This window comes from Xenopus laevis, chromosome 1S, assembly GCF_017654675.1.
Source record: "Xenopus laevis strain J_2021 chromosome 1S, Xenopus_laevis_v10.1, whole genome shotgun sequence".
Taxonomy (NCBI): domain Eukaryota; kingdom Metazoa; phylum Chordata; class Amphibia; order Anura; family Pipidae; genus Xenopus; species Xenopus laevis.
Genome location: NC_054372.1, coordinates 191,035,536 through 191,053,976, shown reverse-complemented (window position 1 = coordinate 191,053,976; position 18,441 = coordinate 191,035,536). Strand labels below are relative to the sequence as shown.

Genomic DNA, 18,441 nt, shown 5'->3' with positions numbered 1-18,441 from the left:
AAAAGTCATGCAAGGTGCAAAGACATTGGTGTAGAGCAAGAAGCAGCCCTTTATTTAATGCCTGCTATAGGCAAATGGCAAGTACAGGGCTCTTCTGCACTGTGTGGACCCTGGTCCCCCCTAGCCTGGTGGCTAAAAGAAGTGCACACAGGTGGGAATTCCTGAAGTACAGCTCACCCCCTGCCCCTTTTTAGTGCAGTATTGTTGTATGTTGGTGCAACGTATCGAGAGAAACATGCAGCCTATTGCCCCTTGCATTGCTCTGGCTTTCTAAATAAGACCCAGTATGTAATACTCTGTTTCTTGCACATTACACCAAGGTCTTTCAGGGAAATAGTAATTACTAGTGTTCGCTAGTGGCAGAAACCAAGGCACGTGCATTTCACTTTGTTTGGGCAGCCTCCCAACAGAAACAAATATCATTTCTGTCATTCAAAAAGCCAAAGGCAAAAAAAAAAAAAAAAAATTCAAAGAGAAATATGGGGTGAGGTTGTGCAATGTGCGGCGAAAAGGCAAAGGGACTCTACTGAGGGAGACAGTGATTGGCAGAGCAGGGTTACAAGAACTGGTCGACTACCACAAAATCTCACAACAGTATAAACGCAGCTCAAGGTATTTGTCCATTAAACACACTCAATCAGTTGATATGTCACAGACCACCAGTAAAGGGATGAGGCAACCTAACATTTGACATGGTCACTCCAAAAAGAATGAAGTGGCTGAAAGACTAGTAAGTGAGGTCCTCTATATTCTATTCATCTATTTACTCACTGCCTGGGTGTCAGTTCCTGCATGCCTGTGCACTTCCCTGCTGAGCCACTAGAGGCATTGTGAGAAGCTGCTGCTTTATACCTGCCTGTCCTGACCACTGTCCTGTTACTGGTCTCTGGCTTCTCCTCCGAGCTTCTCCTCCGTGCAATATCAAGGTTAGTGGCTAAACGGTTAACTCATAATCTCAAACCTGTACTACTGCACCCACATTCCTAGGGTTGTCACTTTCTAAAAACAAGAATAGAGACCAGGATGTGTTGAGGGGCAGTGGGTGATGTAGGGGCTCACAGGGGTGGGCTGATGACATAGATAAACAGGACATGGGGTGGAATCTGAATGATCAGGACAAAGTAAGGGTAAGATGGAGCTAGAATGGACCAGGGCTTAAAGGAGAAGGAAAGTGTTCTTGCACTTGGGGGTACCAAATGTTAGGCACCCTCAAGTGATTGTATTGACTTGCCTCAAACACTGGGCTGGTGCTCCTATCAGCAGAAAACTGCACCGGCCCGGGGTTATACCAGTGAGCACTGATCTTTTTTCACGCGGCTGCGCATGCGCATTAGAGTGAAAAGCTGAATTTTAACGAAAAAGTCTGCTATTTTGTTCCACTGCGCATGCGTCTGACTGGGAAATTTGAAGAAAGAAGAAGACGGAAGAGGATCGCTCCATGGTGCTCACTGGTATAACCCCGGGTCGGTGCAGTTTTCTGCTGATAGGAGCACCAGCCCAGGGTTTGAGGCAAGTCAATACAATCACTTGGGGGTGCCTAACATTTGGCACCCCCAAGTGCACAAAGCCTTTCCTTCTCCTTTAAGTGGTTGAGTTTGGGAAGAAACAAGAGAGTATTAACTTGCTGGTAAATTTGTTATACCAGTTCAAATGGTTAGGAGAGGACAAGGTGCTCCAGAATTAAATGTAAAATAACTCACCAAACATTGAAAGTGGTCCGGGTGCACCAGACCCCCAGCTTTAGGGAGCGGTACAGCAGAGAATATGGAAACAGAGCTGACTGGCACTCGAATGGATCCACAGGTTAAAAAAAGTTATAAAAATATAGCTGCATCTCCATCCACCCTACGCGTTTCGCACCCCTCAGGGTGCTTAGTCATGGGCACGGTCAGTTCTGTTTCCATATTCTCTAAATTTGTTATACCAGCCTCAGACTTGGATGGTGTTTTGCCAACTAGGCCTGTGAAATATCAGCAGTGTGGCAACACTACTCACCCCACATTTCCAGTGGACTCCAGATTCTCTATTCAGTGTCAGAATGGGCCACTGGGACACCAGGAAAAAAACCCAGTAGGCCCCAGCCTTCATGGCTCCTAGTGACCCAGCCCACTCCCCTGCCCGAAATGTAGCCACTCCCCCGTCCCAGTAGTGAAGTGGTAAGTGGCATGCAGCAGGTTGGTGACCAGGTGCCGGGAAGGGGTGCCCTCAGTGGGCCCCAGATCTGACTCTGTCTGTACGTTATACAGTACTTAGCAACCACTCCATAGAAGATGTAGGTCAGCATTGCTTCAAATAAAAATGCAAAGTGCACTGCTGATTGGAGAGGCCTGTGCAGCTTATAAACAGAGAGAGGAGCTTAAGGTACTGTAGGTCATTTGTTAGATATTTATATACTTTTAACCAAGGCTTAAACAGTGCTTTATAGCATTTATTAATCATTTTTGCATTTGTGAAATTTAAATTCACAATTTCTAAAAATTGTAAACGTGTAATTGGGAGCGCACCACAACAACAACAAAGAAATTTCCCCACAATCACAATTAAAAAAAGAATTTACATTACAAAATAAGAAGAAAATCTGCAATTACATTGGTTCAAAAATAAAAAGGGCATTTATTTATTTATTTTTTAAACAAAAGTTTTGCTGAATAAAATTGTACAAATGGTGGCAAAATCAAACTGCAAAGATGAAAAAATCTGCTCCATGGAGTCAATTTTACGAATACAAATTTGGCAAAAAATATTACAAATATTAAAAATGACAGCACTGATTCACCCTGGTGTTAAAAAAGGGTAAAAATTTAGGGAAATGGCTAATTATGGAATAGTTGCCTCCCTTTTCGACTTATTTGCAGATTCATTAAAATTCACGCTGACCTTTTCCTTCAATTTGCTTTAATTGCTGCAGGAAAAAAAATCAAAAATGTTTTTCTACGACTGCATTTTCAGAGAAAATTAAAAATTTTGAAAAAAAAAAAAAAAAACACAATCGCTGCAAAAAATATTTATTGTAATCATAATTGTTTTTTCCAGGGGAAAATGAGAAAAAATAATAAATGTGACCATAACATTTCTTGCAAGTATAGTAACACACCTGGTTTGATGGTTGCCAGCTTGTATAAAGTTGGGAGGTTAGTCGTCGGGGCTGTGTTTTATGACATACACCAGGAATCCGGCGCAGCGCAGGATTTAAAGGGATGTTACAATACAGATGTCACATCAATAAGATATGGGAGTGGAGGGGTTTCCTACTCCACTGTTACCAGTAAAAAAATGAGTGGGCAGGTATCAGATTCTATCATGAGATCAAAGAAGTCATAACAGAACCTAGACTTCTGGTTTTATTCAAAACAGCCATATGTCCTTTGTGCCTGGAGAAGTACAGAGAATACAGTCATTTGGGCACGACCCCCGGAGTTCAAGCGCACACAAGCAAACTGCTTCCTTTCAACTTCTGTTTTTCATTTTTCCTCTTTTTTTTTTGCATGACTGAACATGTTGCAGAGCAGCCTCTTCCTTCAAGCCATAAACATCTTGACTGCAGCACCATCAGTGTGTCCCTTGGTGGTTCTCTTCTACTTAACCTCTTCAGCTCTCGCTTTTATCCAAGTTATCAGTGAGCAAATCCTCATCGGGGCAAGGTCTGTGCTTTTCTTAATCTGGTGGAAGGTTGCAGTGTTCATAGGGTGCCACCTGCTCGGGTCCAAACTACCTAAGGAAACCCTGATAGGACTCATTGGGGCACATTTACTAGAGGGCGAAATGGCCCTCTAGTAAATATCTAGAAATTCCATCTGCAGGGACATCGCCAACAGGCGTTGAGGACAATTCGCTAGCGATATTGCAGTTTCACACTTTATTGCCCGACTAATTTTCGCTTAGGCAAACGATCGTTACTAATGTGCGAATTTTACAGAACGTTACCTCTTTCGCCAGAGTTTCCTTCGCCAGCTTAGACCTGGCGAACTGATAAGATGAAGCTACAGCCTCCTCAATCTTATGTCAGTGACATCATATGTTGTATGCTGAAGTGTCACAAAAATTTAACTATTGAAAATTTTTATTTAAAATTTTTTTTTAACATTTGAGGGACATGCCATATTTTTTTTAGGGTGGGCTCATGTCTAGGACATTAAAGGATCTCTTTTGTCTTTATTTTGCTTCCTTGGACATGTGTAATAATAAGTGGCCACTTCAAGCATTTGCACCATCATCTCTAATAAAGACGTATATATATGACCTATATGTACCCGCCCTATTCATTGACCTAAGAGTAAGATTACTAACGAAGTTTCACTAGGCTGAAACAAACGCTAGCAAAAGTTTGCTATAAAAACGAATTAACACTAGCAAAACGTCATCAGCGTTCAGCTGCTGAGACGCAACTTTGCATTTTCACTATAAGCCCCATTTATTAAGGATTTTCTGTAGAAATGCTGAGACTGCTGTTGCCTCTAGTACTCTCTATAGGCAAATCTTGTCCTAATAACTATCTTACAGGCGTTTCCTGTGGGTTATTAAGACACATTCCAACTGCTGTAAAATGGAATCTGCAAAGGAGGCTTTAAGGGACAGTGATCTGTACGGCTCTCCAGTTGTTCGTTGACTTGAGTAAGACGTCCAGCATCCCAATGGCAGCCATGACATGAACGTGTTTGGATTCTCTTTGGCTGAAAACTTGGAATTGGGACAACTTCTGGAACTTTGGTAATACAAACCTAAGTGTTGACAAATCGGCAATCCCAATATCAAGACTTTGGTTTGGCCAAAACCATTTGTGATTTTAACTGCAGTAAACATGCCCCACTCTAGCTGTATTGTGGGCTTATTTTTTTTAATGTACCATCCCAAAGATATAAATGAACTGCATGTTAGCAGGGTTGTGATGATCCAGTTCTGCAATACCTCTTCACTCAAAATGGTTATATGAAATAAAGTCTCAGTTTTTCCCATTGTAGATCATTACCACCAGCCATGACATTGGTCAGATGATGTCTCTGAAGTCACTGGCATCACAATTATTTACATTTCTAGTCTTCCTTTCACCTATACAGTAGGACAAAGGCCAATAAAAATAGCTTCAAAACATTCAATGGAACCCCATCTACGTTGCATAAAGGCAGAAAAGTTTCTGTAGTTACATTTCTGTTAACTTACTGACCCTTGATTTGCAGTGCTGTATCTAAGGTTGCAGCCCAACTGGTATGTTTAACGAGCCAGTAAAACACCACCCAAGGTCACGCCCAGCATTACAAATATACCGGTAACATACTTGCCTATAAACTCATAGTCTTTTCTTCTGGCCCTGGTTTGCCCACTTAAATCCTATTCCACTCCAATTACAGCTCCACATCTTCTCTAATAATCCAGAATTAATAATAATCCAGAATTTTCCCCACAACCTGCCTATGTATTTCATAGGCTGCCCCCTACATCATTTGCCCACATCATTTGTCCACTCCCTAACAGGATAAAGACCACAAATCCTTGTAGAATATCTCTTTCTCCAGTCTACTAAAACTTCATTTTAAGTTGAACATGACCTTTACAGTGTTAGAAACTATGAGGATGGTGGAAGTGGTAACCCCAACAGATGCTCCTAGACATGACATAATGAGATAATAGCAAAGGAACCATACTTACTCTAGATGGACTTGGATGTGCACTGTTCCCCCAGGACCCTGAGTTACTTCTGTCTTCTACATCTGGAAACACAAGAACACACACATTCATTAGAATCACACATAGAGCTACGTATATGATAGTATGCATGTCACCTACATCAAAGTTTATTGTTGCCTTTCACACTGAGGGGCAAATTTACAAAAGGGCGAAGTGTCTAACGCTGGCGAAAATTCGGGACTTCGTCAATTTACGAACGGGCGCTGGCGTAAATTCGCTGGCGCATGCGCAGTAGATCTGTACCGGCGAAATGATCCTACTACGCATGCGCCAGAACGCCGGTCAAAGCAGGAAGAAGATCGCGTGGAAGAAGATGTCGCCTGTGAACTCCGTGGACTGGACCTGCGCAGAAGGGTAAGTAACAAGTTAGGGGCATTTGCCCAGCGGGACTGGTAGGCCAGGGGGGAGGAGGGAGGGTGGGCAACACACGGGAGGGGGGGAGGGTTTTTGCGCCGACTGGGTTTCCTTCTCCTTTAATTCGGCAAACAAAGTGAAGTTGCGCTAGTGTTGGCTAATTCGTATAGGGCGGGAAGTTAAATTTCAATGGACGTATATGTTGCAGCAAATACATTACATTACACAAGCCCAGGAAACCTTAATAAAAGAAAATAGAATTGTTATAATGCCCTACACATGAGCCCACTGTGAAGTCACAAAGTTTTCAGATTTCACTTCGTGACTTTTGGCGCATGTGCAGTAGATCGTACTGGCGAAATGCTCCTACTGCGCATGAACTCCCTAGACTGGACCTGCGCAGAAGGGTAAGTAACAAGTTAGGGGCATTTGCCCAGCGGGACAGGTAGGCCAGGGGGAGGAGGGAGGGGAAGCAACACAGGGGAGGGGGGGGGAAGGGTTTTTGCGCCGACTAGGTTTCCTTCTCCTTTAATGCTAAAGAAACTTCACCATCGTTCGGCCGCCCTGGATGCAACTTTGCATTTTAGTAAATTAGCGTTGTCCTAGCGAATTTTCGCCTGGTGAAGTGTGGCGATGTGAGCAAAGCCGTCACTGGCGAATTTTCGGAGGTTGGTGAATTTGCCCCTGAGAATCTAAGGATGACGACACACTAGACTTTTTGTTGCCCGTTGGATAATATCCTGACCTACGTGTAACAGAGGACCTGAAATTACCTTTGCATAAGTATGAATGTGAATTTATGCGGGTAAAACAAATTAATTTTGTTATGGTACAAAATTGGCTTGGAAGGCATAAGTTCTGGTACCTGGCACCTCCTGTTGCAGTGACCACCCTGTGGCTGACTATTTCCAGAAGTACAGGAAAATAAATATAACAAAAAAATAAAATATAACAACAAAATCTTTATCTGAATAGAGAAATAAGAGCTCAGGACTGTCTGGGTAATTGTCCACATTTTCTGTGAATTTTTTTCAGTATTTGGTCCTAAAAAGGAACGAGTTGGTGCATCTATGTATAGACTGACAATGACTATAAGGCATATTACATTATTTTTATTACTGCAATAAAGTGGGCCCTGCTCAACAAAGCTTACAGTCTAACTGGAGAAGGGTAATACAAATTACACAATCGTTCTTAAAGAAAGTGAAAGTTTCCATAGCCATGCGAGTTGTTTTACAAGAATTAATTTCCCGACGGCTCACCGCTGTAACATTCGGATGCAGCCAGCACAACAGAATTGTACCCAATAGTTCCCATTAATGACTCTGCAGTTTCCAGCGGGAGTCATTCTCCTCTCGGTAGACTGCTGGTTCCTACATGGGGCTTGTCCCTGTTCTTTAAAACTTTCCCAATTAAACACACCCCCAAGTCTATTTGATTTAATTACCAACCCAATAAAATAAATCTATCCTGCCATGATCTTCAGCTCGCTAGAAAAATATGGAAGTTTGCAGGGCCTAATGCACTGTAATAAATATATAAATTAATAAACCAACAAATTGGTTCGCGAGAAGACTTCCTGCTGCTGCCGCTTTTCTAGGCTCTAATTGAACTGTTTGAAAAGCCTGCGAGTCTACTGAGCATAATTGTGGGGATTGAAAGCACAGACAGAAAAAAATATCCGAGTGTCAACAACGTCAATCGTAATATAATTATTACAAATATACTGCCTCAATTATACTTGGAGCAGGCAAAGGGGTCTGCGAGTCAAGCAAATGTATCATTATCTCACTGAAGGGAGCAGAGAAGGTGACCTCAACAAGTAGACTTCCCGTAACACAAGCATTGATATTGCTCTCAGGTTATAGAAAATGTGGAAAACCTCTCACCGGCAGTGATATGGAGAAGACTATACTCCACTTGAACATTTTTTATAATGATTTTGTAAAATTGTTGCTAACTGGCTAGCTTTAGAACAAGGGTTAAAATCTGAAAGGTTGTACCACCTAATGGTTCACCAGGTAGTGGATGAGGAATTGAAAAAAATATTGTGAAAGTTTATTTTTCTGTATTGTATAACTCTGGACCTAAGGTGAGTGAATGTCTTCTACATCCGAAACCTTACTATGAGCCAAGGGAGTCTGAAGAAATGTTGGCTGCCCAAGAAGTGTTACATTCTCTGATTCTAGGGTGTAACAACAAGGCAATCAGACCCTGCAACCTGCCTTGGCAGGAGGTTATTTCCAGGGTTCCCTTGAACTTACATATAGTATTGATTTGCACCTAGTCAATAGAACACAATTGACATTACTGACACTTATTGTTGCCACTTTACCTCCAAACATTTCTGGTCTAGATGAAAAGAGGGTGTTGGCATTAAGCGATCACTATGGGGCATAAATGGGTGGTTCGCATGGGGATTGGAGGTAGAGGACATCATCATCTCTGCAATGTCTATAAAGTATATCATCTCCCAAAAATAATCCATTAATTTACATTAGCAGTATTACACTTATAGGTTCCTACTCCATTTCATAACAATGCAATGTGACCTCATATTGTAGAACTAGGGATATCTATCTTTAGAAATAGTTGAATATAGCAAATAGCAAAATATAGGCCTCTGTTAAGATATTAGCAATAATAATTTAAGAGGTCTATACCATAAGTTGCCTCCACTAATAATATGTCAAGTGCTTGCTCACTCTGCACCCTTCCCACTGCTGCTAAAAGATATGGATGTGTCCAATCACCTTCTCCAAGGTACTATCTTCTCCATACAACAGAAATCTACTAAGGGGCCAATGTCATGTGCAGACCCTGTAGTACTGCACATCTACACTCTTTTTACTTCTAACCAGTGACTCATCCAGTTAGCTTCTAGAATTACTCTAGGTTCAGTAACGCGTGACTTATACTGAACCCAGACAAAACAATTACAGGAAAACTGTAACTATAATTCAAATTCATTTGATGGCCAAAGAGAAATGTCTACAACAACCACCTTCGAGACAATGAATGCCAAAGTTCATTCCACAAAAATGATGGGGCTTTCTGGATTTGTTTGGCTTGGAGTGACTTGAGTCATGCATATAGAAGGTATTTGAATGTCCATATCTTTCTTTTTCCTACAGAAACTCTACATGTATTTCTTAAATAATATAAAACCATGTGCATAGCTTTAGTTTCATCTTTCCCAAAAAATCTTCATTAGTCAACTAGTGATGAAGGACACTATTACCAGAGATGCCAACCTTTTTTTAAACATAGCATTCCCAGCAAGCACATACCCACAGTTTAATATAGGGACATGGCACTCCGTGAAGTAAAAAAGGCATTGATTGTCCCCTGAGAATGCAATCCCTTCCTAAAACACAGTATAAACACAGTATAATTCTGACCTCACAGGGTATCAGTATGATGTTAGTACCAGCAGCAGAAGAACTCTGAGAAAACAGAAGGACCAGTCATGACATCTCAAGATGGTTGGAAACTGAAACCTACGTTTAGATGGTAATACCTAACAAATTTGGGTGGTGGGGTATTAATTTCATGAGGGCAGTTACATTGACTTGTTCTGTGCACAGGTCAATGAACGTAGCTGACTCCACCTGGCTGAATTTTGCCACCAGCTTACAGGCTTGTATATGCCCCACCATTCTTCTTATCCAATATTTAACTGAACACTGGCCAGATATCTAGGGATAGATTAGAAATTCATTAGATCAGCACAAATTGGCTGGTCAAAATGCACCAAAAAAGTGTACTCTAAGATGTATAGCCAGCTTTAGAATGGTAGGGCAGGAAAATGTTCTAAATAGCTGCTGGTACACTAAACACTTCCTCTAGAAAAATACTGGAACATACAAGTAGATAAGGATAAAATGGTGCATAATATGCTTTATGTAGTGCACACATGGTATGCACCCCAAAATCAGCCTGATGATGCACATGATGGTACTGTTACAGAACCTCACCCTGATCATTGCCTGTACATCTATATCATTTTTATCCCAATTTTTAAATACCAACGTTACTGTTTTACACGCAGGTGCATGCTGGTTGGTGCTTCTCACAGTCAGGAAGCATTGATATGGTTGGACATCGGTTCCTCCTAAATGTCACTGCTGCAGTAAGAGCTGGAATAGCGATGTCTGAATGCTAGCGCCCCCAATGGTTGTGAGGGGATTTACATTGATCAATAATGGCCAACCTTATGAACAAGCTTAGTTGGCAAGAAGCCTTATTATCCAAAACCAAAGGAAATAATTCCATAGACTCTTTCAAACTGATTTGGTCTCCTTATCTTGAAGCTTGTAATTCTAATTCAGGTGAACAAATAGGACGGTTTCTCCAATTGTAAGATGCGCTTTCAGACATTCCAGTTGACGAATGGTCATTTTTCTTTCTTTCAATATATATTTTTTTTAATAACACTATGCCATTGTATCCATTACAACATGTCTTTCTTCATCTGCATAATATTTGCTGTCATACTGTTATTACTTGTTTAACTTGAAAATCAAATAAAATATTTTCAAAATAAAATAATGGCCAACCCATGATCTACATCTTTAGTTACCCTACAACTCCTAGAATCCCACTCCCCCAACACCCATCAGCAACACTTGCAGGTGCACAACATCTGGAGTGCTAAACGTTCTACCTCCTTTATGTATATACATTGAATATATTGAAGAGCATGTAGACTTTCTAAAATATTCTGTACATTTTCCCCTTCAGGGGCCTCTGTGATGCTGTGGGCCCAGGCAAACATTCTCTCTGCCCTGAGCTCGGCCTATAGCATAAAAAACATAGACAGAAAAACATTAACAGGAAAACATGACATCAGAGTCGAAGCCTGCAGTCCTTTATGGAAGGAAGCAGAAAGGCATTTTATTTGTATTTCTTCTCCCGGGGCACTAAAGGAAAATTCTACACGCACATAGACAAGAAGTGATGCAATGGAGAGTATGTGTGCTGGTGCATCTGTGGATAGGCCACAAAAGCCTGGGCCTAGGCCGGCAGGATTTTAGGGGCAGCATGCTGCCTAACCACATCCACATTCGTTTGGAAGCACTGGATATGGGCAGAAGATAATAGTTTTTTTTTAAATTTCCTATGCGCCAATCCCCAGTGCTCTGGACCCGATGATGAAAATTTGTGCACAAATGAAGGGGTGGGGACGGGCGACGTATGGCAGCGGGCCTAGGGGTTACCGCTATATAAATCCGGCCCTGGCATTTGTAAGTCAGTTTTATCAAGAGCCAATTAATCGGCCTATTGGACGAAACTCACACATAGAAGTACAAACAAACAAACTCCTTGCAGATTGGGCCCTGGCTGTGGCCTAGGACTCATGAGCAAACCACTGCACCACCCACTGCATTTTGACCACTGATTCAGGAGCCTACTTTTTATGAGATGTAACACAACTAACACCAGAAAAATGGTGTAAAAATGACTAATTTAATGGGTTGCCACCTGTCTGTTGAAAACTGCCTGCTCAGTCTGAAAACTGGCAACTCTGTCCCCTGATTGACGCAAAATTTGGCCAATCACGGGCTGCTACGTCAATGACCCATCCCTTCGCATCATTGACCTGCCCCTTTCCATAATTGGCTCACCACCAACGTCATTTGCCCCCCGCCTCTGATGTCACTGAGGTCGCTGCTTCCTGCAGTCTTCCCCCCAACATGTGGGCAAGTAATCTCCCTGTTCTGGTCGGTTCCTCTGCTCCTCGCTCCGGGTGTGAATTATAGAGGCGGCTGGGTGGCATCCCGCCCCAAAAAATGTTTCGCCATAAGGCCCAGGCCTTTGTGGCCTCACCACAGATTCGGACATGATTTCAACCCTACAAATTGATCAAGGTTTGTGCTTTATTTTAAGCAGAAAGTAAGTTCCCGCTGAAAAAAAAGGGAACAAACCACAAAGGATGAATGTCATTTTCCCATAGCATTTTCATACGGCTGCTTCCATTTATACCAGGGTACGTAATCTCTCAAAATGAATAAACAGCTTAACAAATATTCATTTTTTTACACAGTAATGCCTGGTGCTCCCTGTTTTTTTTGTTTTTTTGCACAGCATGATAAATAGTGTATTCTCTTTTCCTATCACTAGGGACTGGGCCCTGCAGACCTTCCAATTGCAGCCTTGCGGAAAATGGGTTTAGTGTGACCATTAAATGATGATAGGGAATCCGCTAATTTCATTTCAGCCTCATCTGTTTCAGATAGAGAGAGGCAGAGCTTCTGCTCATTAGTAGAATCAACCCAAACCTACAAAGATCATTCATTCTCTCCGGCCTCCAATTTCTCAGACCCAAGAGTTCTTCTTCATCCAGTTTTTTATCATCTCGGGTGGAGAAGTATCAGTCAGTGCGATCATTCCTCCTTGTTCCTCTCACTCATCTCTAATGTTTGTGCATTAAGGGTTTCTTGTAAATACATAACGAATGTGCAAAGCGAACTGCATTACTCTGCGCAGCATCAGAGACGAGCCATAATTAACAACGACAGATAAAGCCATTTCTCCGTCGGCAATTGAATTAGAAAGAGTTGACATAGCGCAGGGACGTGATACATATATTTCTCTGGAACAGACACGTAGGCTTTTTCCTCTGCCTTAAAGCAACAATCAGGGAACTATAGTGATGTTTTGTTGATGCCAATCTTCTGATCCCCTGGCTATTGTGTAACGGCAACATCAACATACAGCTTAAATTCCAACCAAACTGATTTATATAAGAATCAATGGAGCCCTGATTATAAATTCTACCGATATTTTTCTCTGACCATATAAAGGCACAAGGCTGCAGGCCTTATACAGGGAACTCTGAGTATCACTCATGTATTATAAGGGATAATGTACCCCCTACTGTAAATGATAAGGATATTAGAAGTCACTGAGGGGTTGTTCTGTGACCATATAAAGGCACAAGGCTGCGGGCTGAGTTATACAGGGAACTCTGAGTATCACCCATGTATTATAAGGGATAATGTACCCCCTACTGTAAATGATAAGGATATTAGAAGTCACTGAGGGGTTGTTCTGTGACCATATAAAGGCACAAGGCTGCAGGCTGAGTTATACAGGGAACTCTGAGTATCACTCATGTATTATAAGGGATAATGTACCCCCTACTGTAAATGATAAGGATATTAGAAGTCACTGAGGGGTTGTTCTGTGACCATATAAAGGCACAAGGCTGCCGGCTGAGTTATACAGGGAACTCTGAGTATCACTCATGTATTATAAGGGATAATGTACCCCCTACTGTAAATGATAAGGATATTAGAAGTCACTGAGGGGTTGTTCTGTGACCATATAAAGGCACAAGGCTGCAGGCTGAGTTATACAGGGAACTCTGAGTATCACTCATGTATTATAAGGAATAATGTACCCCCTACTGTAAATTATAAGGATATTAGAAGTCACTAAGGGGTTCTGTGACCATATAAAGGCACAAGGCTGCAGGCTGAGTTATACAGGGAACTCTGAGTATCACTCATGTATTATAAGGGATAATGTACCCCCTACTGTAAATGATAAGGATATTAGAAGTCACTGAGGGGTTGTTCTGTGACCATATAAAGGCACAAGGCTGCCGGCTGAGTTATACAGGGAACTCTGAGTATCACTCATGTATTATAAGGGATAATGTACCCCCTACTGTAAATGATAAGGATATTAGAAGTCACTGAGGGGTTGTTCTGTGACCATATAAAGGCACAAGGCTGCAGGCTGAGTTATACAGGGAACTCTGAGTATCACTCATGTATTATAAGGAATAATGTACCCCCTACTGTAAATTATAAGGATATTAGAAGTCACTAAGGGGTTCTGTGACCATATAAAGGCACAAGGCTGCAGGCTGAGTTATACAGGGAACTCAGAGTATCACTCATTGGCATGCAACTCAGAGCAAGAAGTAAGTGTTGAAGTAGGTGTTGATCACCAGTAGAAAATTATGTGGTTTCTTTTTTTATGCCTTTTATTAGTTCTTTTATTAAATCAGAGCCCCAAGCTCATGGCTAAGACCTGCAGTAACTCTCCATGTTGATCTAATTACTATGGCTCAGCCAACTGGATCACAAAACATGATCCCGATAAAATACATAACATAGATGATAATTCCCAGAATGACAACTTTACATGTATTATACTATTTTCATGGCTTGGTGGGGCCCCAGGCTGTCAGATAGTATTATACCAACTGTCAGTCATGGGCTGGTGGGTTATCAAAGTAAAAGCGAAATCAGGCCAAACAAGGGCTTTCTGTAAAACCCCTCAGTTTCACACTTGTCATACACTGAGTTGTATTATTATTGAAATGCTACATTTATCTCTATTATCTCCTCCTAACCCCACCTATGTCATCCCCCTGCCTGCTTTGGCAATGCTGAATATATTTGGTCCTGCCAATAAAGCTCATTTCATTTGACCTGGGGAAGGCTGATGAGTTTCAGAAATGTCCAGGATAAGGGCTATTCCACACGGGGAGATAGCGACGAAAATGCCTCGCCAGGCTTTTTCAGGCGACTGTTGAAAAGCGCATCGCCTCGTGTGGTTAGCACAGGCGTTTTTACATAGGCGCCCATACAAAACTGTCGCCTGCGCCGGTCGCGGCGACTGTCGCGGCGCTTTGTCGCCGCGACCGCAAACGCGTCGCTATCTCCCCGTGTGGACTAGCCCTAAGATGTTAAAAGCTGGTAAAATAAGCTGATAAGATAAGCTGGTAAAGGGAAAATCTTAGCTATCAGGAAAGACTGGCCAAATTGGGGATGTTCACTCTGGAGAAGAGGCGCTTAAGGGGTGATATGATAACTATGTATAAATATATAAGGGGATCATATAATAATCTCTCTAATGATTTATTTACCAGTAGGACTTTCCAGCTGACACAATGTCACCCATTCCGATTAGAAGAAAAGAGGTTCCAGCTAAATATTGGGAAGGGGTTTGTTACAGTGAGAGCTGTGAAGATGTGGAATTGTCTCCCTGAATCAGTGGTACAGGCTGATACATTAGATAGGTATAAGAAGGGGTTGGATGGTGTTTAGTAAGTAAGGGAATACAGGGATATGGGAGATAGCTCATAGTACAAGTTGATCCAGGGACTGGTCCCATTGGCATTTTGGAGTCAGGAAGGAATTTCTCCCCCTCTGAGGCAAATTGGAGAGGCTTCAAATGGGGTTTTTTTTGCCTTCCTCTGGATCAACTGGCAGTTGATTTATAAAAAAAACAAAAAAAAAACTAAAAGGTTGAACTTGATGGACGTGTGTCTTTTTTCAACCTTACTTACTATGTTACTATGTGTCACTAGATATACATTTCTTGTTTTGGTTGGCTGAAGACCCCATATATAAAGCACTGGTTGGCTGCCTCTGTCTAGAACTTGTCAATTAGTGCGTGTTTGGGGCTCTAATTGAACTCTAAAGGGCCCCATACACGGGCCGATAAAAGCTGCAGACAGACCGAGTCGGCAACTTATTGGCTCGTGTGTGGGGCCCTCCAACAGGCTTCCCCCGAACGATATCTAGCCGACCAGATATCGATCAGGCAGGGTTAAAATCACGTCGGATCACGGCCTCATCTGTTTGTTGATGTGGTCTCACGATTCCGACTGCCCGTATTGCCTCCATTCTGATCCGATCGTTGGGCCCTAGGGCCCATCGGATCAGCCCGATTTCACCCACGTCAATGTGAGCATATCGAGGAGAGATCCACTCATTTGGCGGCATCGCCAAACTAGCGGATATCCCTGTTAAGTTCATATACCCCTATGATTACGGCAATGCTAGTAATCATTTTAATCTCATCCAATTAGGGACCAAATACAGGTATGGGGCCTGTTATCCAGAATGTTTGGGAACTGGGGCTTTCTGGGTAACGGATCTTTCCGTAATTTGGATCTTCATACCTTAAGTCCCTTAAAAATCATATAAACATGAAATAAACCCAACAGGCTGGTTTTGCTTCCAATAAGGATTAATTATATCTTAGTTGGGATCAAGTACAAGCTACTGTTTTATTATTACAGAGAAAAAGGAAATTATTTTTAAAAACTTGAATTATTTGATCCAATGGAGTCTATGGGAGATGGCCTTTACGTAATTCAGAGCTTTTCAGAAAAAGGGTTTTCAGATAACGTATCCCATACATGTACAACTTTTATAATGGTATATTATTGTTGATATCTGTAAATTGTTTTATGTACCTGCAGTTCAACGTCAGTAGATGTCCTTAAATGCCCTGTGTCATCCTGATCTTATTTTCATACTCTTATTAGTTATAATTAGTTATGTTCTCACTGCACTTATAATGTAAGTCTCCCTTAATTGCCGAGAATTTGCTTTTAATTATGTGTCTGTATCAAACAGGTCAAAAATCAGCAACTGCACCACCGACACTTTACTGTGATGTATCCTTTGATGTTCTGAGCCAACATTTTGTAATATATAAACTAAATATATATATATATATATATATAATACACAAAAGCCATGAATATCCAGTAAATTATATCCTTATAAACGGTGAGTTCTGATGTCATCAGTCCTGCAAAATATGAGGATATTAGAAGTTACCTCGGAGTTCCATGACCTGTATAAAAACACTCGGCCTTCGGCCTCGTACTTTTATATGGATAGATAGATAGATGATAGATAGATAGATAGATAGATAGATAGATAGATAGATAGATAGATAGATGGATGGATGGATAGATAGATGATAGATAGATAGATAGATAGATAGATGACAGATAGATAGATAGATAGATAGATAGATAGATGATAGATAGATAGATAGATGATAGATAGATAGATAGATAGATAGATAGATAGATAGATAGATAGATAGACAGATAGATAATAGATAGATAGATAGATAGATAGATAGATAATAGAGAGAGAGAGAGAGAGAGAGAGAGAGAGAGAGAGAGATGATAGATAGATAGATAGATAGATAGATAGATAGATAGATAGATAGATAGATAGATAGATAGACAGATAGATAATAGATAGATAGATAGATAGATAATAGAGAGAGAGAGAGAGAGAGAGAGAGAGAGAGAGAGAGAGAGAGAGAGAGAGAGAGAGAGATGATAGATAGATAGATAGATAGATAGATAGATAGATAGATAGATAGATAGACAGATAGATAATAGATAGATAGATAGATAGATAGATAGATAGATAGATAATAGAGAGAGAGAGAGAGAGAGAGAGAGAGAGAGAGAGATGATAGATAGATAGATAGATAGATAGATAGATAGATAGATAGATAGATAGATAGATAGATAGATAGATATAGAAAGAGAGAGAAAGAGATAATAGATATACAGTATATACAGGAATGGGACCTGTTATCTAGAATGCTTGAGATCTGGGCTTTTCTAGATAATAGATCTTTCTGTAATTTGGATCATCATACCTTAGATCTAATAGGAAATCATATAAACATTAAAAATAAACCCAATAGGCTGGTTTTGCCTCCAATAAGAATGAATTATATCTTAGTTGGGATCAAGTACAAGCTACTGTTTTATTATTACGAGAAAAAGAAAATCATTTTTCAAAATGTGTATTATTTGTATAAAATGGAGTCTATGGGGAATGGCCTTCTTGTAATTTGGAGCATTCTGGATAAAGGGTTTACGGATAACCGATCCTATACAGGTGTGTGTGTGTAGGATCTCAGATCTAAGAGCTTAAACGGGGAACTATCGCCAAAATAAAATTGTAATACGGGTATGGGACCTATTATCCACAATGCTCAGGATCCTATACCTGTATAAGCTTCAGCATACTGAAATAAGAAACGTTCTTAATACAATCAATTAAATATTTTGTACTGTTTCTGAAATAATCAAGTTTATCTTCACTATTCCTTTCTCAGCATCCGTTTCTCTTCATTCTGTCTTCATGCAGCAGTTGGGTGTCAGATAGTCATTGACAGTTAGATCCAATATATCTTATAGGGAGGCTCCTTTCCTAGCAGATGTATTAGAGCTCACTCAAATAACTGATTCCAGTACTAACAAAATCTAACAAAATAACTGCCTTTTGCACAAATCCTGCATGTAGAGAGACATGATGTCTGGTGATTTTAACTAATACATCTTCTAGCCCCCCTATAAGATATATTGGATCTAACTGTCAATGAATATCTGACACCCAACTGCTGCATGAAGACAGAATGAAGAGAAACAGATGCTGAGAGAGGAATAGTTACGATAAACTTGATTATTTCAGAAATGATGCAGAATATTTAATTGAATATATTTAGAAAACGTATTATTTCAGTATGCTTACGCTTATAATAAATTTCATTTTTGCGATAGTTACCTTTTAAAAACCATACAAAAACTTAGCAAACATACAAAGCGGGTGCCTAACT

The 18,441-nt window shown here is 40.8% G+C and overlaps 1 protein-coding gene across 16 annotated transcripts in view; it reads right to left on the bottom strand.

Moving 5' to 3' along the window:
* The window catches only part of tcf4.S (transcription factor 4 S homeolog), a 298,455-nt gene that overhangs the window by 217,877 nt on the left and 62,137 nt on the right, over positions 1-18,441 (bottom strand). For all 16 annotated transcript variants that reach the window (XM_041580620.1, XM_041580624.1, XM_041580612.1 and 13 more), the window contains one exon: positions 5,644-5,705. In XM_041580620.1, coding sequence (XP_041436554.1) covers positions 5,644-5,705 — 62 coding nt within the window. The remainder of the gene's footprint in view (positions 1-5,643; positions 5,706-18,441) is intronic.